Genomic DNA, 26,832 nt, shown 5'->3' on the forward strand with positions numbered 1-26,832 from the left:
GCTCTGCTCATCAGACCCCTTTATTACTTCTCATCTTTATGAGGCAAGTTTCTGAATCAAAGAAGGAACTTGCTCTTCCAGCAGAATGTTTAGACCTTCTTTTGTAATTTTCTTAATACAATTATATTCTTTATTTTATTCTTAATTGTAGTATTAATAATATGGGTTCAAAATAGATTTACTTTATTTAAAAATTCTGTAAAAAGCTGCATGTTTACAATAGCACATTTATTTTTTGAATAGGGATGTGACACCTGTTTCATTGTTGTTTTTTAAAACCTCAAACCCTTTATAATTATGTGTTTTTAAAAAGCTCAGTTTAGTAAAAAAAAACAAATAATATAGAAATATTTTTAAAAAATTTATATTTATTTATAATCTTGGTGTAAAACCAATATTATGCGTTCTTTGTAAGTAGTCATGTTCTTGTTGTGCTCCCATATGCACGGAATATTCATGTCTAGTTAATTATAAAATATGTGTGCCTGATAATTTTGTTTATTAATCGACCAGGTAGTCAAACTATAGAAATCAGTATTATTGAAAATATTTTAAAATTTAGATCTAAATATAAATGCAAAAAAATGTTATGACATGTGTCTTTGATGTGTTATTTTAGAGTTTGTTTATTCTGCACATTAAAATTCGTAATATTCGTAAGTGTACCATAAATCATGGAAATTATTAAATTTATTTAAATATGTCATGTAACATGTGTCATATGTTGTGTCTACTTTTTGTCCTTGGTGTTGTCCTTGTGTCATGTTATGTCTACTTTTTGTCCTTGGTGTGCTACTCTACTACTTTATGCAATCTATCATAATGTAATAAATGTGCAATTTGTCCTCCAGAGAATATTTAATTAAAAGGTGTTCAAAAAATAATAATGTTAAAATAAGTACGTTAAATGTAACAACGCTATGTGATCATGGTGACGCTATGTGCTCATGGTGTTCTGCACATGTATGATATTTATTCATTCAAACAAAAATGTGTCATACATGCTGGGGACTATTTATAGTTAATACGAAGTTGAAAATTAAATATGAAATACGTATCACATGTTTATTATTCGTTATTTCATTTGTCCTTGGTTTCGTGTTATTGGTTTGTCCTTTAGAGGTATGACAACCAACATTACAATGATAGTTATTTTTGGCCAGGGTATAATGAACATTCACAGAAAATTTTAGCTTTTTAGCTTCAAAATCGGCGAAGATATGATTTCTGCCTCAAAAGTGATATTTCTGGACCACTGTGCGTGGCTCTGCTTCAGGAGTACTACAACCACCTATAGTAGTCTATAGAGCATCGAACGTTTATAAAGGTTGGGTAACAAGAGGGCCACAGGGAAAAATATACAGTTGCACAAAACCAGGTTTGTTCGATATGGAGACATTTGCCAAGTGGTTTGAAACATGCTTCTTGTTGAACGCATTTAAATAAGCTTTTTTTAGGAGATAACTTGGCCTCTCATTTTAATCCAGACGTTATTAAACTTGCTAAGAAGCATACTATTTACTTCGATATGTTGCCACCAAATGCCACACATTTAATGCAGCCATTAGATATATCTGTCTTTGGTCCAATGAAGCGTTGTTGGAAACATGTACTTTATGATTGGAGAAAACAAAGTAGCAAAACTAAATGCTTTCCCAAAGAATATTTTCCAGCTCTATTAAAAATTTCATCAATTAAGTTGCACGACAGAGTATATCAGAATTTGGTTTCTGGCTTTATTACACGTGGGCTATATCCAATAAACCGTATAATGGTTTTAAAAAAAATTCCTGAATACAAGGAACCTGGTGCATCAACAGAATCCATTTTAAACGATTCGGTTACAACTTTGTTAATGTCTCATCGTGGTGCATACGAAACAAATAAACCCAGGGGCAATAAGTTGAACATTGCATTTGAGACAGTGATTAATGTCGTTGAAGATATTGAAACTGATTTTGTTTCATCTGTGGAAAAGAAGATAATGACGAAAACGATGAAGTCAGTGAAGAAGAAGAGAAAGTTTTAATTGATTGGGCTGGTTGTAAATATTTTGGTCGTTGATATCATTCAAAGTGTTTGGAATGTCATTAAAATGAGTATTATACTATTAAAAAATATTTTAATTAAGTAAAAAAGGTATAAAATAAAGTAATTGTTTTTAAAGCAATTTAGATATAACTTATATTGTTTATATAGTACAAGTAATGAAAAATACATAATATAGTAGTAGTATAAACCATGCCAGGTTGTAATATTAAGTATTAAATTAAACTATTATTTGTTGTTATATAATAATATAATCTGTTTTGAATTACAAGGTTTCTGATCATTTGTTAATGAACTCAAATAAATTTCTAACAAATTGAAATCAATACTTAAAAATTAATAAGGAATCTGAAGTTAGTTAAAAAGTTGAAGATGGCCAATTTTATAATATAGCACATGCACAAACGCAAAACCTTTATTTTATCACAAACATGGTTTAAGCCTGGTACAAGATCGGCAAAGTTGTCCGATCGTAAAACATGCATGGCCAACCATTGGTTGATGGCGGGTATCACTGGTGCGGTGGTGCCGGTATTAACCAATGAATCCCATGCATGGAAAGTTTACTGGGTAGAAAGTAGAAACGCTAATATCCACAAACAAATGCGTGTCAAACTGGTTTCGGAAAAAATGTCAACCGTTTAAAAACAAACGACGTTGAAGTCAATATATGTAATGTGTTTAGAGCACAAAAATTTTTTTTTATCAACAGCTTCTTGAGTTGTTTGTAGAGACAATTTTCTCGCTGGAAATCTTTATATAAGATCTTTTTTTATAAGAAAAAGAAATATATAACTAAGGAACTATTCGGTACATCTGGTGACTATTGAAGGGAGTAGTTACGCAAAAAACATGTTTAGAATGGCGTAAAACGAAATAACTTATTAGCTGACCTGAACTCAAGTCTTATATGCCAGTTGATAAAATCATGACTGGAAGTTTACAAATAGAATATGTCCGGTGAGCTGCAGAGGCGTAGGCAGGGGGAGCAAATGCTCCCCCTGCAAAATAATTCGGAGCTGGTGGCGCCTTTTTAAAATTCAGCGACAGCCCTTTTTTAATTTGACATTATTTTATTACAGTTTAATTTTATCACATAATAAATTGTGAAAAGGCGCCAAGGTAGCTACAATGTTCTCGTAAAAGGCGCAGATACATGTTTCCCATTTTAGTAGGTGCTTAAAGTTGTCAAATCAAAAGTCTGTTTTTTCTATCATTTTTTCGCGTAATCTATGACCTTTGATATTAAATTTTAAACATGTCAATTCATAAATGTTTTCATAGTTAAGCTACCTTTGGTTAATAAATATTTATTCCTAAAATGTTTCACACAGATTGTGAAATCGCGCGTTGTGAAATTTCACGAACTGTGCAATTTTTTGCTCATTTCATGAAATGATAGCGCTGTTGCGCAGATTGTGAAATGTTGTTCAGTATTTTAATCTTTTTAACAATAAATTTTTATCAAATTTTAGCTTTACATATTTTAATTTTAAAACTTTTTGTATATTTCAAATTTTAAAACATATTTAAGAAAAGTCAAGCTGAATAATAAATTATAATGAACAAACCAATTTAAATTTACTATTTAAGAAATTATTTTATTGTTTATTGTTGTTTGTTATTTTATTGTTGTTAAAAATTTTAATCAAATAATTAACATTTTGATCAGTTGAAAAATTAAATTTTGAAGTAAACAACTGACCACTCACAATGTAATAACTTTGTTAATATAGGTTCGTACAAAAATATTTTTACATGGGTGTTGACCTTATAAGTTCTTTTAATGCTTATAGTTTACCTTTTGTTTTAACATAATGAAAAACACAGTTTGAAGTGTACAAAAAAATACGTTAGTTTGATTGAACGTTTTTTTAAAAAATCAAAATTATAATTACTTTAAAAAAATTCATCGCAAAGGAAAATAGAATTACAAAAGTACACTCTGTGATATATTTATATACTTATGTATAAAAGAATTCGTTTATAAAATTTTATAAATTTTTCACTTAATTAACATAAACTAATTGACAGATATTGTAGACAATTCCAATCACTATAACAGCTAACCCTAACACTATTATCAAAATATCAGTTACAACTTGATACCAGCACAAATTCTTTTTTCGCAATTTCAAATGCAATACACATGGTATAATCATTGATGTTAAAACAATAACAAAACTTCCGATAAAACTCATCAAGTGTGCAAAATAAGGAAGAAATGCTGCAATAGTAACAGAAAGCATTATTATAAACATCCTCAATAAAATGCCAACTGCAACTTCATATTTAGAATTACCCAAATAACAGCACCGTAGCATGTGATGAGCAGCTACTTCAAGTTTCTCCATAACAACTATTGTAGGCAAAGAAAAATGGCATAATATTGAAATACCAATAAATACTGCAGTGGCTACACCGAGACCGAAATGGGATTGCAAATCTATAGTTATAACCTGACGAGTGTTGACCCCATAAAGTAAAACATTTGTTACACTAAAAAAGCTCTGTATAACCAAAGCTATAACAAAAGTGATATTTACAGCAATACCAAAGTTTTTTGGCTTTCTCATTTGTCCTTCAAGACCCGGCATCACACCATGGATTCCGAAAGCATAAACAATAATTCCGATAGCAAGTGGTAAATTAACAGTATTGCATGTAGGTAGATTGGCAACATTCCATTTTGATACATTCACGAAACAAAACATCACCACTATTATTAGACCAAGACTCAAAGAAATAACGCTGAGAGTTTGCAACCAACCAATTAAAACCAATTTACGTATAAAAAATGACGGTAATACTAGTCCGCCAGCAATAACTGTACAAAGTTTTATATTTATAGTCTGAAATATTTCATGTGACAATTGACCAAGAACACATATGTTTAAAACACATTTAGCAAGCATTTCAATAGTTTGTATTATCTGCATTATTAGCGAACCACAAGGAGAGTTTAGTGTATCTTCAACAAGATCAGCATAATTCATTCTCACTCTAATCCTATCTCCATTCATTTCAACTGATTCTTCGTACATCATATCAATTAAAATATGACTTGTATAGTTCATGATAAAAGCAATTATTAAAATTAAAGGAAGAACTATTAATCCAGCTTGCTGCAAAGCATATGGAAAAGCAAGTAAACTCGTCCCAACAATAAGATTTATTAAATTCCAAGCAACAAGTCTTCCTGAAGCTAGCCCAACATTTTTAGCTGAATAATTACACAATGGGTAGGTTTGCTCGCTACATTTGTCTTGACTGCTGTTAACAAATGATCCTCTTGCTAAAAAACATCAAACTTAAATTTTAATATTTTTAACATTTTTTAATATTAGTACTAAAAAACAGCGGTTCAAACTTTTTTTTAATTTTCAATTTAAAACTAATAAGCTATAAATAAAATTCTTTATATGTGACTATGTACAGCTCCAGTTGTAACATTTTTTAAATTAATTAACATAAACAACTGTCAATAAAAATATTACAAAATAACAAGTTGTTACTTGTTGATCTTTTTAATTAGCTAATGTATTTTGGGTAGTTAGTAATTGTTTGTACTTTTAACCAATGGCTAATATGTCAGTATGTTGTTAAGATATCAACACTTAATACTTGATGTTTAAAAAATTAAAACAATGAATATGCTTCAATACATCATTTAGATAGTAAGTTAAACACACTCTAAAAACAATTATGTATTTAAAATATATTTTTATTTGAATGTTATTTGTAACACAGCAAATAACGCACAGATTTGAAAAAAACGTTGAGGTATAAAAATTTGTATGCCATTTTTTGAATACTTTTATATTAAAAATAATACCTGTGCTGTCCTTATAATCACACAGTTGGTTTGAAGTTTCCTGATCACCAGAATGATAATATTTTTCACAATCTCGAGATTCACTGTCACTTGAGCATAATGAAAGTTCACTTGCGTATTCATCTGTGTACCATAGAGGTCTGAAATAAATAAATACACATACACAAACAAGGTGTTTTAATCCAGACAATTGTTTCAGAAAAAATTAGAGTAACTAAAAAAATCTATCTATATAAATTTCTTGATGCACAAATGTGCCTCTCAACTCATCAATTGATGTATATTGATGTATATACTAAAGCTTCAAAGTATCTCTACTTTATTATGATGCCATCAGTGACACTTTATGTAGAAAAATCAGGATTTACTGAAACCAGTTAAAAGAAGTCAGAAGTTACATGTCATAAATTCAAAAATATCAAAATTCAAAAAAAAAAAAAGGAAAAAAGAAAGAATGAAAACCAGTTGAGATTTCAAAATTAAGCTAATCCATAAGCAAAATGAACCCTGACAAACTATTTGCCTGCATCAACACCAAGCATAAGGTTAACAAGTCAATGGTCAGTGGCATTACACCAAACAAACTAAACAAAATAAATAACAATTTAAAATGTTCACATGTTAAAAACAAAAAAAATATTCTAAGCAGTTTAAATTTCCACCAGTAAATATAAATGAAAATATTTTTCAAGCAATACAGCTATGTTTTGCTTTCGTAATTTTAAACAATTAAAGAAATTTCTTTTTGCATGTTTAAGTCATCATATCACTAATGACATGATATCAAAGATATGCAGCGGTTACTGTATATACATTGATGATGGGATTAGGTGTAGAAAAGCCCTATCTACATTAGAGATCTACTATAAACAGCAACAAAATTTCTGAAAATCTTTTAAATGATTACTTTCCATTAACAGTTATGAAATAATTTATATAATTAATAATTGAAATGTGTATATTTAGAATTTAAATTTGTTATATTTAGTAGGGTGTGTGGTCCAGAATTACCTAGGAAAAATTCAAAGCATTCCTAAGTACTCTCCACAAACCTAACTTTGTTATACTATATATAAGGATTAACCATACAAAAAATTGGACCAATATGAGTAATTTTAGGGGTCAACATGATTTCAACAGTTTATGCAATCACCTAATTTTATATTTTAGCAGAAATCACACTGTTAAGTGTTTATACATAATTTTTAGTTTTGAGCAGCCTTGCTGGAACACAGTTCCAGCAAGGCTGGAACTGTGTTCCAACAAGTTGCACAAAAGAACTGGAACCATACAAAATAATTGTTCTAGTTCTTTTGTGCAACTTGTAAACAGCAGCCATCTTGCCATCAGCAGATAATTTTTAAAAATTTAAACTCTTCCAAATTTATAGTATTTTTGAATTTTTATTCCAACTATAGAAGAAAAGCTTAAAAGGTTAGTAATTTGTATCAGCTGTTTTATGCACATATCACATAATTACAATTAATTAGTTACCATGAAAAATTAATAATCTTTTGTTTATTAAATTGATTAGTGTAATATTATCAATTTATCAGTTACATATAGAGGCCTTGAAACAATTGTTGCTTTTAAAATAAAATGAACATTGAATAATTGAACATAAAAAGTCATGAGCAGCAATAATATGACAGTATTTACTACTCAGTACTTTTTATATCCACAGGCAGGTACTTTGGGAGCTAATGGGAGCTGCAACAAGAAGCTCTGGTAAAGTTTGGCTTGTTGACATATCCAATAACAATTAATCTAAAATCTTTCAACTATCTTGATGTATTTAGAATATAAACAAAGCATAAATAAATATACCTACTAGGGATTTCACATTCTGTACAGCGCCTCTATACTCCTGTCTTGCAGTATTGTAGCAAAAAAAGAGTTACAACTATTCCAGAAACAATAACTCAAAGTTATTGAGATTAATGCAATAAACTCACACCAGTTCAATATCTGTCAAAATTTGAAGAGCTTATTGATAAAACAAATATAAATTACTTAAAAAAATCTAACCCAACACATGCAATAACTTCAAAACTCAAACTACAAGCAGAAACTCTGACAGATTATTATATAAAACCAATACTACTAACACTAAATTGTATCAAAAAACGCTTGTTCAGAAATATCTACATATACCTAGAGATGGTATCAAAAACTTATACCTTCATAAGTAACATTGACAGTACATCTCCCATTTATCATTTTTAACTTGAGAGAATAATACACCAGATACATTATGAAGAAAAAATTGCAAAATTCATTTATACTACAAATTCTGGACATGTAATACAGGTCCTAAAAGGTCTGGTGCACAACTCCCACATATCCTTTTTTTGTTTTCAATAAGTTACAGAAAATTATAGAAAGTAATGATCTTAACCTCATTAGAGATCTTTATTTACCATTTTCTCTTGCATTTTGTGAGTGTTATTTGTGCACATAACATAAGTGGATATATTAAAAGTTGACCAATACTACTATAAAACCAATACTACTAACACTAAATTGTATCAAAAAACGCTTGTTCAGAAATATCTACATATACCTAGAGATGGTATCAAAAACTTATACCTTCATAAGTAACATTGACAGTACATCTCCCATTTATCATTTTTAACTTGAGAGAATAATACACCAGATACATTATGAAGAAAAAATTGCAAAAATGCATCAGTTTCATTGTCTATTCGTTACTTTTTTAACTTTAAGCTTTAAAACTTACTTTTTGTTCTTTTACTGAAGCCATTGTTATTTTGTTTGATATGACAGCAAAATTTAATTACAAAAAAAAAAAAAAAAAAAAATTAAATACTTTGGACTTTCAGATTAAACAATCAGCTGGTTTCAGCTATCAAATAACTATATTTAAACATTTTCATACTAAAGGCTGGTTGATCCATAAAAACCAACCAGGAATGTTGATTATATAGGTTCTACATAGCCCACAGGCTTCCCGCCCAAAATATAGCTATTATACATAATGCTTCTACATTACCTACTATCTAGATACTATATAGTTGGCACATAGCCCATGCCCCGCAACATAGCTACTGCATAGGCATGTAGCCCTTTTTATAAGATATAATATTCAATATTTTAAATAAATTAAATTAAAATAATTCAAGCTTTAATGATATAAAATTAAAATTTAAATAAATTTAATTACAATATATCAAACTTTAGTGGTATAAAATCAAAATTTAAATAAATTTAATTATAATATATCGGTATAAAATTAAAATTTAAATAAATTTAATTATAATATATCAAACTTTATGGTATAAAATCAAAATTTAAATGAATTTAATTATAATATATTGGTATAAAATCAAAATTTAAATAAAATTAATTATAATATATTAAACTTTAGTGGTATAAAATCAAAATTTAAATAAATTTAATTATAATATATCAAACAATATAATATATCAAATGGATTAATGTTTTGACATCAAATCATATTTAAAAATTCTTCAGTTGGGTGCAAGATGTTGATTATTCTTGTTGCAAAATTCCAATTTTCTTTCGACTCTTAATGGATGGCAAACAAAAGAGTCTTTCAAAAACTATTTGAAGAAATTTTTACAAAAAATACAAAAGATAGATAAATTAGACACGTTTTTAAATTTTAGTTTCAAAGTATTCTGGTAAATATATTTTTTATTACCTAAACAGTAACATAGTTACAATTCTTCCATTAATAACGAATTGGAGTAGTCACACAGTCTTATTTTAAAACATTTTAAAAGCCAAATAAAAAATTTGTTAAAATTTTATTTAATTTTCTTTTTCAATTTTAATAGCATCAGCTGAATCAATCGATACAAAATATCTAACTGCATTTCAAGCTTGAATTTAAAGCAAGAAAAATTGTTGGAGATCATGCAACAAAAGAATGATAGTGATTTTACTTTAAATTTGCTTATTATACAACACCAGATAAACATACTTATGGTTAAATATTCAAACTAATGTTGTTTGTCAATTACTTCAACAAATTCCTTTATTCCATTTTCATGGAATAAAAATTTTCATTTTTTTTTATTGCATTATAAAGTGAAATTTTTTGTCAAATTTTATCACTAAAGTTGGTAAAAAAGAACACAAAATAATAGATTAGACTCCCAATTAGAATTGTTAAAGATTAAAAAATCAAAGTAGAAAAAAATCCTACATCAGGCTCAGATTTTAGGTGTTATGCTAGACGCGTAGAAAACCTAATTAGTGAGCACCACAAAAAAATCTATTAAATTGATCAAGACAATGATTTTTTTCAATTTGAAAAAATGCATTGTCATTAACAAGCAAAATCAAAATTAAAAAAAACATTTTTTTAAATTGATGTCAGTCATACTCTAATTTAGATTTTTCTGTATGTTTAATACCTTGTTTTTTTTATTCATTCTTATTATTCCAAAACTCTTTGTTTAACATTTTTATTGTTTATGTTAAGTTAGTAACACAAATCTTTGCATACTAATAAAATAAGTTATTAAAATTTTTACTTGCATACTAATACTTTTAAAATAAAAGTTATTAACATTTTTATTTGCATACTAATAAATACTTTAAAAATAAAAGTTATTTTATTTTAAAAGTAACGTTTTTATAAAGAGCATTAAAAATACTTTCGGTCAACTAAATTTCCTGGTAAAGTATACCAAAAATGATAATAAGAAAAAAATCAAAAATGAAACTTGCAATCAAAACGTAGAGTAAACTGGGGATAAGAGTTTAAGTTTGTCTTCAAATTCAGTTTGTCTTCAAATTCAATTATTTTTTGGAAATAAAAATATTTTATGGTTTTTGTTTGTTTTATAGAGAATTTTTATAAATATATAAAAAATTAGGAAAAAACATTTTGAAAACAAAAAATTTATTTTTATAAAGAAAAAAAACTTTAACTTGTTTACTTTAAAACTTTAATTAAGATATTAAAAGATATTAAGATATTAAGAAAATAAAGCTAAATTTTGAGTCTGTTATTATATGCAAATTTGTCTTTTTTATTTCTTTCTCGCATTTTTAAGATTTCTTTTCACTCAGTTTTAAGTTAGTTTTTCTTTCTATTCACTTTCTGCATCCATTCATTCTCCAATCTGTTTGCTTTAATTCTGCTTTTTTTTTATTTTTTTTTCGTAAACATAAGCTCTTGCGCATACTTATAGAAACCATATATATAAAGGAAGTTTATTATATAAATATATTTATACTATATTATACATGATTATATAATTATACATATGGATAATTTTAGTAAAATATATGTAAATATACGGAAAATAAACAATCCAACATATTTATCGAAAAACTTATTATTATATAAATAAATTATTATGACATTAATTGATTCAAAGCACAGTGGTAATAAAACCTTCAGTTGCTCTACTTGACTAATGGCTAAACACACTGAAACAAGATGTTGCTTCATTAAACCTAGCCTTAAATAAAATTCAAGAAGAAAGTTTCACAAAAGATATACTTATAAACGAAATAAAACAATGTATCAAAAAAAATAGAAGGAAAAAACAGCATGACCAACTTAAAACCACTTTACAGTGAAATAATAAAGCAAGGTTTGGCAACAAACACAGTGGTCGTTGCTGCAATAACTGCCAATGTAAAGTTGAAAAAGTCTAAGTTAAAAAACACCGTCATATTCGGTATGCCAAGCAATCCTAACAAAAGCGATACCCAACTTACAAACAAACTTCTAGGAACAATCGAAATTTAAACTCAAATTATAAAATCAAAGCATGTTAGACAAACCCTATCAACAGAAAACTAAATAAGCTGATTCACTCGTCATAGAACTAGAAACCACCGAAAACAAAAATGTCATACTTGCAGCAGCAAAGAAACTAGCAAACTCAAATTATGCACACATTTCAATCTGTCCAGACCGTACTCCAGCAGAACAATCTGAATACCGAGGACTGCTAATAAAGAGATAAGCAGTCAATAAAGTGCTTAAGACTGCAGGGAATGAAGACAAATGTAGATTTGTTATAAGATCAAACGCACTAAGGTGTGTTGACTTAACAAAGAAAATATTATTTAACAACACCCAAAGACACTCATTTGTTAATAACAATACTGTAAATTACATATATTACTTATATATATATATTTTATATATAAGTAATATATGTAACACCTTTAGACCTAAAAATTCTGTAATATCTAAATTTTTAAACCATTGAATTTAAATAAAGATCTATATGAGTAAATTAATTTAAAAAAAAATGAAAACTTAAATACTTATTAAAAATTTATTATAAGTTAAGTTTACTAAAAAAATAATTTAATCAAATATACAAAAAAAACTAATTACTAATTAAATAAATTTGAGTTGTTTTATGGTCATGCAAAAAAAAACTCTTCACCAAATTTATATTTTTTGGGTAAACACGATCGACAAACTCAAAACTTGCAATGTTTCACATTGTATTACATATTGTTTTGAGTTAGCAATACTTCTTCCCAAACTCTACAACACTTTTTGCATCTCTTGATGTCTCACCAGCTAAGTTTCATCTTAAGCTTAACTGAAGCCAATCTTGCATATCTTAAATTTCTTTAATTGACTTTTTGGACCTTGTTTTAGTTTCTTGAGCACCTCAGATGTACTTAGACACTGGCCTTTAACTCTCAGAATGTTGACTCTTTTAGATTTTTTTGTGTGTCAACTTAGTGGCACTGTAAAACATTTTTCAAATTACCTTTGAGTTTTTCAGTGAAGTGTTGCAACATTTGATACATTTGAGCATGAGTCACTGGTGTTATTGGTAAATTTTGAAGTTTTTTTTTTTTTAAACATCTTCGCTTCCATCAAGGCTGCAAGCAGCCACTAATTAAAGTTGGAAGTTACTGAAGAAAAAAGATCAAGATTGTAGAGCAAGATAACGATTGACGGATGACTTAAAGGATTGCAAATTATATAAATTAGGAAAGCATGATGAAGGAAGCCAATTCCAGAGAGCTGATGTTCGAGGAAAAAAACTACACGAATAAGCGTTTTTGGAGCACTTAGGAACTGTCACAGAAAAAGGTTGAGACTTTATTGAATGACGAATAATACGAGAATGAATTTTAGTAGATGGCACAAGAGACACTAGCTCTTTAGAGCAGTGCCCATTATAGTATTTGTAGAAAAGAGAAAGAGAAGCAACATTACGACGATGTGATAATGGTTGGAGGTTGGCTGCAAGAGCAGGTCCTATGTTTACAATGAATTTTTGCACCTTGTCTAAAAGAGAAAGGGCATCATTAGAAGAACCGCCCCAGATATGGCAATAGTATTCCATACAAGGCTGGATTTGAGATTTACAGAGATAGAGAATAGAATCCGAAGTAAGAAAGTGATGAGCTCGATAAAGAGATGCAACCTTAGCAGATGCTAATTTTGCAACTGATTTGATATATGGTTCCCAAGAAAGATTGGAAGTAAGAGTTAATCTTAGAAGATGAAGAGTAGATGACTCATCGAGTACATCACCGTTCATAAATATAAGAAGATCTAAATTATTGCAAAAAAGATTGGCTGAAAAAAATTGAGTTTTATCTGTATTGAAGTTCACCAGCCACTGTGAGTCCCATGCTGTAGCAGAAGTGAGATTCTTTTTAGCTCAAATGCCCCCTCTAAGCAATCAAAGAGTGTTGGTTTATTATCACAACAAGAATAAATGATAGTATCATCAGCAAACAATGCCACCTTAGATGTCAGAATATTTAGAAGATCGTTAATGTAAATTAAAAAGAGTATAGGGCCAAGGATAGAACCTTGAGGAACCCCTGAAGTTACAGAATAAGGAGAAGAGTGCTGTCCATCGAGGACAACTTTTATAGTACAATTGGAAAGGAAGGATTCAATAATCTTAAAGATGTTGCCAGATACACCATAAGAAGAAAGCTTATGGAGAAGACCAGCATGCCAAACTTTATCAAAAGCTTTTGATAAAGAGCGATGGCCTTAACCTCTCCACCTTTATCAAATGCACAATAAAACCTATCAGTTATTACTGTTAGCAAATCAGCTGTAGAACAAGAAGATCGAAATCCATATTGATAGTCAGAAAGTAAGTTATTAGATTCAAGATGAGAAATTAAGTGTTTGTTAATTAAAGATTCAAAAACCATGCTTATGATAGGAAGAAGACTAATGGGACGGTAGTTAGACGAATCAGATTGCTCTCCAGAATTTTTGAAAATAGGGATAACAGATGCCGCTTTCCGGCAGGCTGGAAAACAAGACTCTGATAAGTACTTGTTGAATAGTTTTGAGAGTATAGACGACAGCTCCGGAGAACACTCCTGCAAGACAATAACAGGTATGTTGTCCGAGCCACTAGCTGTAGAAGAGTCTAGGCAGGAAATCACTTTAGATATAGAAGCTGAAGTGATACCAATGTCAAGCAATGGATCAACCTGTTTGTTGGCAATATCAGGTAGAACGCAACTAGTGGAATCAAGAGATGATATTGATAAAAAGTTTTTAGCAAACAATTCAGCTTTGTCTTTAGGTGAGGTGACAAAGTCTGAACCATACAAGAGAGGTGGAATTAAAGATTTGCCCTTATTATTAATACTATTAAAGATTCTCCAGAAGTCACAAGAGCCTAATTTTTGAGATGAGACACGAGATTTCATGACCTGAGAATAGCGGGTTTTGGCATTAGACAAAACCTATTTATAATAGTTTCTAGCAGTGATAAACAGACGTCTGTTTTCTGGAGAATTGTTTTGCTGATAAATATGGAAGTAATGGTTTTGATTGGCAATCGCAGCAGCACAGTGTGAGGAAAACCATAGAGGAGAGAGAGGCTTCACCTGGAATCGTCGAGAAGGAACAAAAAATTCCATGCCAGCCTGAATCCACGACGTTATGTAAGATGCGCATTTGTCAACAGGAAGACAAAAGATTTCTACCCAAGGGTCATCACAAAGAAAATCACGGAAAAAATCCCAGTCAGCGTTACTGTAGTTGTAAGAGGTTCGATAATAGGGGGATTCAGGTGATGAAGAAGAATGAGATATTAGTTTTAGAGAGATCAAACTGTGATCAGAAGCACCTAAGGGTGAATGTGGAGAAACTGAGCACTGACTAGGATCAGAAACAAGACATAAGTCGAGTAGAGAAGGTAAATGATTCGGGTTGTCAGGAAAGCGAGTTGGAAAGTTGACTATTTGAGTTAGGAATTGTGAAAGGCAAAAGCTGTGGGCTTTAATGCGTGCAGAATCACTGACACTAGAGCCAAGCGATTCAGAGTGGTGAGCATTAAAGTCACCGACAACAACTATATTGGCTGATGGATAAAGAGAGAGGGCTTGGTTAATATGATCAGAAATAACATCAAAAAGAGTGCAGTCTTGAGATGAAGGAGAGCGATATAGAACAAAGAGAAAGGCAATAGAGTGAAGTAGTGCTAAACGAAAGCACATAAAAGAAGAGTCTGTGGATTCAAACCTAGTTTCACGACAAATGGGTGAATTCTTATGAATGTAAATGCCCAGGCCAAGCATGTGACTATTGGAGTCTTTACGAATTAAAGGAAGATAACCATCAACACTAAGATCACAAGATGAGACAGCCGAACTCAAATTAGTCTCACAAAGAGCAAGTAGGTCTGGTGAACTTTGCAAGAGATAAGACTCAACAGAAGAAAAGTTACTTCGAAGACCACGAATATTTGTCAATGATAGGTATAGAGAACTTGGTGATGATGATGGTTTTTTGTGTTTTATAGTTTTTGGTACTTTATTCATTTTTAAATTAGATTGAAGAACTTGACTCAAAGCATAGATAGTACTCAGAACACTGTTTAATAGCCCAAGCAATTGCCTCATTACTACTAATAAACCCTAAGCCGTAGCAAGGGGCTCCAAATGTGGCCTCCGTAATGCACACCAAAAGTACAAACAGGAACACCATCCATGCGCAACATGGCACTGTTAATACTTTGATATTTTTCAGCTGTTGATGAAATCAGCCTCTCTGAGAACTACGACAGAGTTTGGGAAACCTGACTACCAGCCGGCCTCAGAACCATAAAACTGAGTTTTAGAGCTGTACCCTTATTAGTAGATAATAGAATGAGTTGCCTAGTCATAAAAACAGAGACACAAGCAAAACTCGTGCATTGAGTCAAGAAGATCCAGCACTCAACATCTTAAACTGGAAACAATGAATTAAAAATGCATCTGCGCCAGCCTAATAGATGAAGAAAGGGTGTGAGGCTGGTCAACAGATAGAATCTGTTATCGAATTGTTAGAGTTTAGAATTGTTATAGTTATCGAATTGTTAGAGTTATTGAATTGTTAGAGTTTGATGCTGACTGGTGTTAGATGATGATATAGGCTGGGATGAGAATGATGAAGCAGGCTCAGTTGAGGATGATGAAGCAGGCTCAGATGAAGATGATGAAACAGCCTCAGATGAAGATGATGAAGATGATGAAGATGATGAAAATGACAAAGCAGACTGAGATGGTATTTAAAATATTTGCACAATTTGTAATTTTGATTGATCAACTTTGCTAATATCAAGTGGAAACAAACCTGTGTTTGGAAATCCAGCAATTTTTTGTGTTCATGTAAATGTGTCACCGAAAGTTTGACTTGTAGTTGAATTAAAGTTTCTTTTGTTAAGTTGTTGAAATTTGTAGCTGCATAAAATTCTGCAAGTAATTTGCGCCAAACTCAATTAATGTGACAATATACACCTATGTCTAACCGTTTAAGTATATAAGACAAATGAGCCGGTAAACATATCAACCTAATGTTAATGTCAATGGGTGCAACATCACAAGTAACATGTGTGACATGTCCATCCTAGACTAAAATTTGAATACCTGTAATTAAAAAAATTATTTGATTAATTAATTGATTAAACACAAAAAGCGAAAGCGAAACAAAATTGCTGAACCACTCACTTTTTTTTTGCTTTACTCTTATCCCAGTTTACTCAATCATTTTATGTTTGTGTAAAACATAAAAGAGGATAATTAATTTTACATAAATTTTTATAATTTTTTTTTAATTCTATTTGCAAACGCAAAAGTTTAATTTACAAAAACAAAATTTATAAATACAAAAATTATTTAAATTCATATATTTAAATTCGCAGGTTAAATATACTTGCAGCCCTATTTTTTTAAGTATTTTAAAATTTTACTTTTAAAGTACTTAAGTATTTAAAAACTTGAATATTCAAAAACTTTACGTACATAATAGTGTTTTTATCGACAGTTGTCAATTAAAAAGATCGTGGACCATCAAAAAAGTTTTTATATAAAAATGTAATCCTATAAAGCTTTTTTTTTTACATTTATAATATAAAAATGAAAATAAATATAAAAAAGAACAATATATGTGAATAAACATTTAAACGTTTTAAAGCTGTATTTAAAATCGATGTACGCAGTTAAAATAGATGAAAGTATCAAACTCATTCAAATTTGCAAACAAACAAAAAAAAAAAAACGTTGTTCTTGTTTTCTCTCTACTATTCACACAAAGAAGAGACACAATATGAAGAAGAGACCCGAAATAAATGTGAAAAAGTTTAAGAAGATTGCTCATATGATTGAATAATAAAATTTATAAAATATAAACTTATCATTTATTCCTCCGTGTGTGTGTGTATGTGTGTGTGTGTATGTGTGTGTATCTGGGTGTATGTGTGTGTGTGTGTGTGTGTGTGTGTGTGTGTGTGTGTGTGTGTGTGTGTGTGTGTGTGTGTGTGTGTGTGTGAAATAGAAAAGTGGAACGTATAATCATGTAAATTAACTCAATATTCATATTTACATCTTTGTAAGTTAAAGTATATCAGTTTCATATTTTAAAGTACCGCATTGTAATTAAATGTAATTTGAAACCACGTTAAAAATTATTGAATATAAAGTCCTAATATCATTAAATTAAACAATATTCATTAAATTTAAAAGTAGAAAAATAAAAATTTTTAATAATTTTTATTTAACATTTTGGCTTATATATCTTTGGCAACTCATAAACTACTTAACCATTTCTAATCACGTTCATTCTATGGGTCAAAAATTCTCCAAAATATTTTTCCTACAGGCTTGATTAGGGTTTATCCGCTAATGCTTTTATATAAAGTTATAACAGCTTATATTAATACTAATATATAATATACTAATATTTGTATAGTAGCTCTTTCGAAATGGGATAATAAAAAATTATTGATTTGTAACTAAAAATAAATAAACAAAACAGTTGAATATAAAACAAAACAAAAAAAGCAACTTGAATTAAATTTATTAACAGCAAAAAATGTTTTGAAATGGAGCTTTAAGTTTTTAAATATATATATATATATATTATAAATAATATATATATATATATATATATATATATATATATATATATATATATATATATATATATATATATATATATATATATATATATATATATATATATATAAAGATATATATCTAAAGATATATATCTAAAAAATATTATATATCTAAAAAATATTATATATCTAAAAAATATCAAATTTATGTGGAATTTGCTTGTATAAATTGAGTTAGGAAACCATGGGCACAAGCTATGATTTGCCTTAAACTATATATATATATATATAAATGCTGTATAACATTTTTTCCTAGCTAACACCCTGTACACACACATATATATATATATATATATATATATATATATATATATATATATCAAGGATGTACACTCATGGTCGCCCGAGGGAACCAGACGATCAAATTTTGTGAAGGACAACTAAAAATATTCTTTTGGTGCACATAAGTCTACAGAAAGGGATTGATTTTTATCTAGTTTTTTTTTTTTAATTTAAATAAAAATTAATTCAAATTCTATATAAAGAAAAGTAACTATCTAAAATAATAACTATATTTTTAATGTCAGTGTATAAATAATAAATAAAAAGTTTTATTGTTTAAACAAAAATACTATTTTATTTTTATTTTTTTATAAACTTTATTTAGGAATTTAGAGATAAAATAATGGAACAATATTTGCCAAAAAAAAATTTTTTTGACAGACCTTGTTAAGAAGCGTTAAGCAGCTCACTTTTTTTGTAAATGCTCAAAGCATTCAGTTAGGCGAAAACTTTTTTTATTTTAATATTTAAATTATCTTTTAACATTGTTTATGTGACATTTATTCAGAAAAGTTTAGGTGGTAAAAAAAAGCATTTGGTAGTAAAAAAACTGCAACTGAGAATTTTTTTAAAGAAACAAATTTTTTTATAAAAATTTTTTTAAATTTTAATAGACTTTAAATAAAATGTAATTTAAAATATTAAAACTCATTTTTGAAATAATGTAAAATAGTAAAACGTTGAATGTAAAATTTTGTTTCAAATAAATGTAAAATTGTTTCACAATTTTTATTAAAGATTTTTTCTAATTGTCTGCTAACTAATTTATTATGTAAATTATAAGTCTCTCCATCATAGATTATCATAGATTATTATAACCAAAGAGAAATTAAAACTTGTTATAAAAAGAGAGTTCTTTTGTTTAAGAGAATTCTTTTCACAAATGTATTTTTTTGTTTCTTATTCAATTCAATATAAGAACATAAATTACATTTACAAATATCTTATTGGTAACTGATAAAATCTAGCTATAAGTTATTTATAATCTTTATTAAAAATACTTCATTAAATACATAAAAATAAATAATTGTGATAAGCAAACAAAAGAATATGTATAATGTATAAGATTGTTTTAAGAAATAAATTATAAAGAAATATAATCTTTTTCAAATATTGAATTTAGATTAAATTAATAATTTTTGTTAAATTAGTTTAAATAATTTTTAATCGATTTTAAAACTAAATTTAATTACAACATTATACTTTAAAATACTAATAAAATATCAATAGTTTTTTTAGTTCCTGTAACAAATAAGATCTTAATAATTACAACGCATTTAAAGGCAAAGGGTTTTAAAGTATTTGTAAACTGTTTTTTTATATTTGTCAGTATTTTGTTGTTGTTAAAAAGTTATCAATAGTTTACAATTTTATTTTTATTATATATATATATATATATATATATATATATATATATATATATATATATATATATATATATATATATATATATATATATATATATATATATATATATATATATATATATATAGGGTTGTCATATGGTAATCACTGAAAAAGAGGAGATTTTACCTCTTTTGTGAAAATTAAATAAATAAAAACCCTTTTCTTTTGTTTCTCATTTGTTTTTTTAATACAAATTGCTGCTTTTGCAATTAAAATTAACCTAATTTTAATTGCAAAATGTTCACATTCAATCTTACTGCTGTCTTACAATTATTGAGTCTTGATGAATAAAGTGGTATATTTTAATATAGAATAAGTTATTCTATATTAAAATATACCATTTTAAAAGACTTACAAAAGATACAAACTATATAAATGCAAGCAATAAATTAATCCTCCATTATATAACTTGTCTCTATTGTCATCTTGTAACCATTATTCACTCGTACCTAACTAATCACTTGCATCAGTTATCAATTTCACTGTCATCAACCAATCCTTTGTTGGAACAGAGCAAGAACTATAAACAGGGGAAGTTGAATCATACCAACTATACTTTTTTGTTGAACCCATCTTTTTCAATAAATCTTTGTTTAATAATAGATACTTATGGAACTAATAATTTAGAAAATTGGTCATGGCACAATGATTCATTAACATAAAAAAGGACTTTTTCATTTTCAAATAAAAGCAAGTCTTCAATTTGATCCCAAGTAGGGATACTGTCTAGTTTCATCCAACTGAGAGCTTTTAACTCTTTGTATTGGGACTAATAACAGGTCAAAGGTTATGCAACTTGCATAATCTAGACTTATTTATTATTGTAAATTGGATTATATAATTAAGATTAACATAAGAAAATTTGTTTATCTTTGTGAGAAACAGACATATAATCCAGCTGGGCAAATTTTGAATTTAACTTCACATTCACTTCTCCCTTCTTAAACTAGGAAACATTTTTTTTTTGATGACATTATTGAAAGTGCAGCAAAAAAGAAGAAAAAAACAAAGAATAATAAAAGAAAAGCTTGCTGCCTCATGCTAAACCCTCAGTTGATTGAGTGGCACTCCTTTGCGACAGCAGGCTATAAGATAGTCGATGTATAAACTGTAGGCCTCAGCAGCAGGTTATTTTAGTGTAATGTCAAAGATGCTAATGTCAAAGATCTAAAACCGCATTCATAGATACCACAAAACAAGTTTTATTTACTAATTAAGAAAAACAAATCTAGAAGTGTTATTTTTTAAATGTACATATTGTGGAATATTTATTTTGTTTAATTTTTTTTTCTTTTTTAATACTAAATAATTAAATTTAATATAAAATTTTTCATTATCATTTAAAATAAACTAAATTCTTTCCTTTCTCAACATTTGCATAAATAAATTAAAATATATTAATTTTTTTTTAAATTATTTCCTTAAGTTGCAGCTTTGCAAATAATAATGATTTTTTACTTTAAAAAAATTATTAACAAACAAAAATATAACTTGTTGCAAAAAAAAACTCAAGTTAATTACTTACTAGCGCTTTTTTTTTTTTTGACCAAAAAAGATTTAAGTTTCCAAGTACCCATTTATTAAAATAATATATACCTTTGCGGTTTCAGTTACCTTATTACAAAAAAGTTTAATGTACACTTTTATTCTAAATAATAAGGAAATTTCTATTTTCACTTTTTTGATATCGCACAATCTGTTAATTGTGCGATATCAAAATAATAGTAGAAAAAAAAAAATTTTTCTAAACTATTATTTTTTGCAAAATAAAACTTATAAATATAAACAAATCGCAAGATATTGTTTTAAGTATAAATACTTGCAATAATTAAATAAAAACTTCTTCTATATAACTGTGTTATTAATTTTTTAATACAATATATCGAGGGAGTTTATATACCCAAAGATATAAAATATATTTATACTTGAAGTTATCAAGTATATTAATTATTAATAATGAGGGTATCTAAACTCCTTTGAAATATTATTTAAAAAAATTGTTAATAGAGTTACAGGCTTGTTTGGGAAGTATGTGCGATCGCATTCGATTATTGACTACAAAAATAATATTTAGTTGCAACAACTTGGCCAGATTTTTTAGATGTTTTGAGAACATTTAATGTATTTTTAAAATTTTGTTTTGCCGACCTACATGGAAACATAAATTGAGAGCATTCAAGTTTATGAATTTGAAAAAAATTTGTTTTACCGACATACAGAGAAACATACAAAAACTTGAATGTTCTCAAAACATCTTGGTGCGGAATAAAGAATATTCGCGAACACTAAAAACTTGACAAACCTACAAACAAACAAATTCTATTGGTTCAAAAATATGCTGACTATGTGAAATAATGTTCTGTCTTAAAGATTGTATTATTTAAGTTTTTGCTGAGATTTCTAGCAATTTCTAAACTAATTATGAATAAACATACAAGAATAAACTTTTCAAACTTTTTATTTTGCGTTAAAAATTATTGCGAGAAAAGACGATAAGGACTTCTAAGAGCACCTAAAAAAATTTGAAAAGAAAAAAAAAAATTACTTTTCAATGTCTGCACTGTGGCAGGGGAGGGGTCCCCAGGAATTCAGGAATCAAGTGCGATCGCACCCGCTTCCCGCCCAAGCCCGGAAGAAGATTTTTAATTGTAAAAAAATAAACTTTTTCAAGGAGAAACAAGTTAAGCGTGATACTACCAGGGATGTGGTGGGGATCGAACTTGGAATCTTTCGCTTATAAAGCGAGCGCTTTACCACTACACCACTACCGCATTTACAAAAATTTTAAAATAAGTTTAATAAAAAAATTTGTTTAATAAAAAAAAAAAAAAATTGAGAAAAAATAAGTACATTTATTAAGTGTTAAAATTCGTAATGGTGTAAAAAGAAAGAAAGTTTTAGAGGGTTTTAGAAAAACTTTTATACAAAAGTTGATCTAAAAGTTTATGATCAAGTCTTACGTAAAAACTATATATTAAAGAAATAAAGCTTAATATATGGGCAATCAGAATACCAAAATATTTTTGTTGAAAATATTATAATATATATAATTAGAATACAGAAAACACTATAAATTACATCATACTTTTAAAATTAGTACTTAAATTAATTATTTTCATAAAAATATGAGCTATGCCATATTGCAAAACAGTTTTTTGCTGCAGTGTAAAGCGACATTGCACTGAGGTGCATCACAGTATGAAAAAATCGTTTCTTGTTTTTTTTAAATCCGGTACATCTGTCTTGTAATTATTGTGATCATTATATGATAACATACTTACTTTTGAAACTTTTGGATTGTTATCTACATTGGTTATTAGTTGTACCTTTGTTTTCTTTATTTTGTTGTCAGGCATTACTGATATTTGCATTGTAAGCATTTATGGCAGGTTTTTGATTCTTGTTCAGTGCTATAAATCTGTTTCTTTTAATTTTTTTAAATTTGTTTTTGTTTTTTAATGCCATGTATTGAGATCATCTGAACAGAAGACGCAAAGACAAAATTTTATTGTCAGAATGTTGTTAGTTTCATTATCATAACTAGAGTCAATATTTTTTAATATAATATCAGTATATTATGTTAAATATGTAAATGACACCAACGGTTAAATATGTAAATGACATCAACGGGGCTTGATCATGAGTTTAGAGAGCATCCATAAAATACGTTTGCAGTAAAACTATACACATACACGTATGCATGCATTATTTATTACAAAATCAACCCCCTCTTTCCCCAAATCATAAATTTTTCAAAATATTGTAAACAAAAAAACTTTCAGTTAATTTGACATATCAATGTTACTTAACATAATATTATTTTTTAAACTCTTTTTTTTGATGTTTTTGTTTTGGGTAACCCCCACTCTTCCAATACCTGAATACATACTTCATGACAAACTTCTGATATAATCTTCAATAAAGAAGTAAACTTTAACTTTTATAGTTAAATAATGAACAATTTATAACTATTTATTAAAACTTACTTACAAATAATTGATTAAAACCCTGAAATTTAAAAATAAAAGATTAACAAACTGCAATTTTTTTTCTTTAAAAAAAAAAAAACGCAGTTTTTAATTTTTGACTCTAATCTGTCTCACTTAAGTATGATATTTTTTTCTATTTTTATTTTGTTTTTTGTAAATTTATTACATCTTTAAATAAAATAAATCTCAATCATAAGTTTATAGTATATTTATATACCTTTCAGCAAAGCTTCCATGTTCTAATGTACTACCATATGTTTTTGAATGCAAGTTTTCAGGTCCTAAACCATGGTTAATAAAGCCATTTTGCATTTTATAAACACATTGAAGCTAAAAAGCTAAAAAACAATAAATTTAATATTTAAATCATTCAAATAACCTATTACTAATATTATTCTAAAACTAATACTGCACCTGATTATACCTGATGACACAGATCACAATAGATCAGTGAAATATCAAACAATATATATTGAAATAAAAACAATTATATAAATTTTTTTTAAAGTTTATATGCAGCCGTATTTATTGAATTCTACATACATTTTATTGTATAACAAGACTTTCAAAAATTATATATAAAGCTAAAAGATAACAAAACAATAAAAATTAACAAAAGATTTCGAACTAAAATTAAAGAAAAAACTTTTACGTGAAGCAATAAGAAAAAGAGGACAAAAAAAAAAAAAAGAAAGAATAAAAAAAATTAATAAATATAAACACAAAAGAATAAAAAACAAAATTAAAAAACAAAGAATAAGAAGACTGATTGTTCTATACTTATTTTTTATTGATTTAATTTATCAAAAGACCATCATTTTTTCCTTAATTTTATAAATGATCCTAATATCTCTCTAAATTTTTCAACAGCTTACTATTTTGTTGATGATATCAACTTACTCATAACAAACAAATCACTAAAAAAAATAACAAACATATTAATCTTGATTTATCTTATCTACTTCACTGGCTGCGCTCTAACAAACTAAGTCTTGATACCAATAAAACTGAACTCATCATTTTCAAATCAAGTCAATCTAATATATATAAAAACCTAAACTTTAGACTAAGTGGCCAAAAAATCCTCCTGTAGTCTCATTAAAATATAATGGAATCAAAATTAATTCAAATCTATCTTTTTCCTCTTATCTTGAAAACTTACCATTGAAACTGTGTAGATCAAATAAGATACTAACCAAAATTAATCATGAAACTTTACTCAATATATACCATGCAATCTTTGGATCACATCTCAGATATGATTAAATAAAATCCTTTACTTTCTACTAAAAATACTTGTGTGATCTTGTTTATCTATTAAATTGACTATTTGTCTGGAATCATAAACAAGTAAACCTCCTTCAGTCATTCTCTAATTTTTTTCATCACTAAAAAAAGCTTTTAGGGAATTTAAATAAAGCAGTTCACAAAGATTCAACTTTTTATTCTTTTTCTCTAATGATTCTTTGCTAAATTAGAAAGTATTTAGGTACTTTTAAGTAAGCTCCCAAAAGCTTCAAAATAATTATATATCTAAAAGCTACATTCTAAAAAATATATAATAGCAATTCAAAAAAAAATTTAAAAATATAATGCAAATCACTATTTAGTAGATCAAAGGCCAGAATTTTTTTTCCAAAATACGTTTTTTGATCAAAGTTGTTAAAAATGCAACATTGAGTCAGAGCTGGAGTCCTTATAGGTTATGATTTTTGAAAACATTTTAGTAAATGCTGCTTTTAACTTTTTTATTTTTATTTAAAATTTAGGCATTAATTTTTTATTTACAGTGATATTTTTGCTACTTCAAACTAATTTTTTTTTTTTAAAAAAACTAAAAACTAAGTGTTTAATAAGATATTAGCCATATTAATAATAACTAATGAGATTTTGAATTTTAATTAACTGAAGCAAATTGTATATTACAAAATGTACTGCTTTGATAGTTTAAAATTTGGAAACTCTATTAAGGAGACTCATTCTGATGTAAGGTCAATAGACTTGCATTACCTCAATATTTGTTTTGATTATGTGTCTAAAAAACGTTTTTTTTCCACTAGAAAATATAAGCCACATGTAAATATAGCCGAGCTACACAAATTAAAAATCGCTTTATTTGATAAAAAATAATTTACCAAGAATTTAAACATAAGTATTACCAACTTCAATATTGTGTGAGAAAATTTTCATAAAAATTATTAAAAATGAAACGTAAGTAAAAAGTGTCTCACGACAAAAATGAAAGGTTTGGCACAAAATTTATTACTAATCATTAGTAAAAAAAACTTTGGCATTAAATACACTAGCCTAATGTATGTTTAAAAATTATTGTCTAAACAACTTTATTTTTGCTTTAATTTGTTTATTCACTAAGTTCTGTCCAACTATAGTAATGCAATATTGAAACTTAATTTAACTTTTTGTGAAGTGCAAATATTTACATTTTTTAAAAACCTAAAGTAAATATTAGACTTGTTTTTAACTTCGACACTCGGTTTTGATTATCGTTAACAGCGACAACATGCATTTCTTATGAGACCAGTATCTATTATGCGTCAAACAAACTTTCTTGGTTACCAATAGTTGTAGATGTCGTACAACAGTTGTTCAACGAAAATAATTTATAATGGAAACATTTGCTTGCGTTTGTTGCACTTCGTCGGTTACTACAACCGAGTGACTACTACAACGAGTCACTACACGAGTCCCTCGTTGATATTATTTAATTCTTCGTTGAATATTTTAAAAAGAATCTTTGTGAGAATAAAATAAATTAGTGCCGTCTGCAAAAAAAAAAGATAGTATTTAATATTTTTGATGCTAAATATAGTAAATATTTATAAAATAAATATTGCCATAAAGTAAAAATAAT

The 26,832-nt window shown here is 27.6% G+C and overlaps 1 protein-coding gene across 2 annotated transcripts; it reads right to left on the minus strand.

The window, feature by feature from the left end:
• Positions 1-3,906: 3,906 nt before the first annotated feature.
• Positions 3,907-26,630, minus strand: LOC100207115 (vesicular inhibitory amino acid transporter). 2 transcript variants are annotated; one of them, XM_065810513.1, is made up of 4 exons: positions 26,402-26,630; positions 24,178-24,298; positions 5,885-6,024; positions 3,907-5,344 (listed from the first exon to the last, which is right to left on the minus strand). In XM_065810513.1, the coding sequence occupies exons 2-4, from the start codon at positions 24,270-24,272 to the stop codon at positions 4,059-4,061; spliced, it is 1,521 nt and encodes a 506-aa protein (XP_065666585.1). In that variant the 5' UTR covers positions 24,273-24,298; positions 26,402-26,630; the 3' UTR covers positions 3,907-4,058. The 2 variants fall into 2 exon arrangements, with proteins under 2 accessions (XP_065666585.1, XP_065666586.1); XM_065810514.1 differs by having other exon boundaries at positions 26,538-26,625.
• Between the last annotated feature and the right edge of the window lie 202 nt (positions 26,631-26,832).

The sequence above is a fragment of the Hydra vulgaris genome, chromosome 11, assembly GCF_038396675.1.
Source record: "Hydra vulgaris chromosome 11, alternate assembly HydraT2T_AEP".
In the NCBI taxonomy this organism is placed as follows: Eukaryota; Metazoa; Cnidaria; class Hydrozoa; order Anthoathecata; family Hydridae; genus Hydra; species Hydra vulgaris.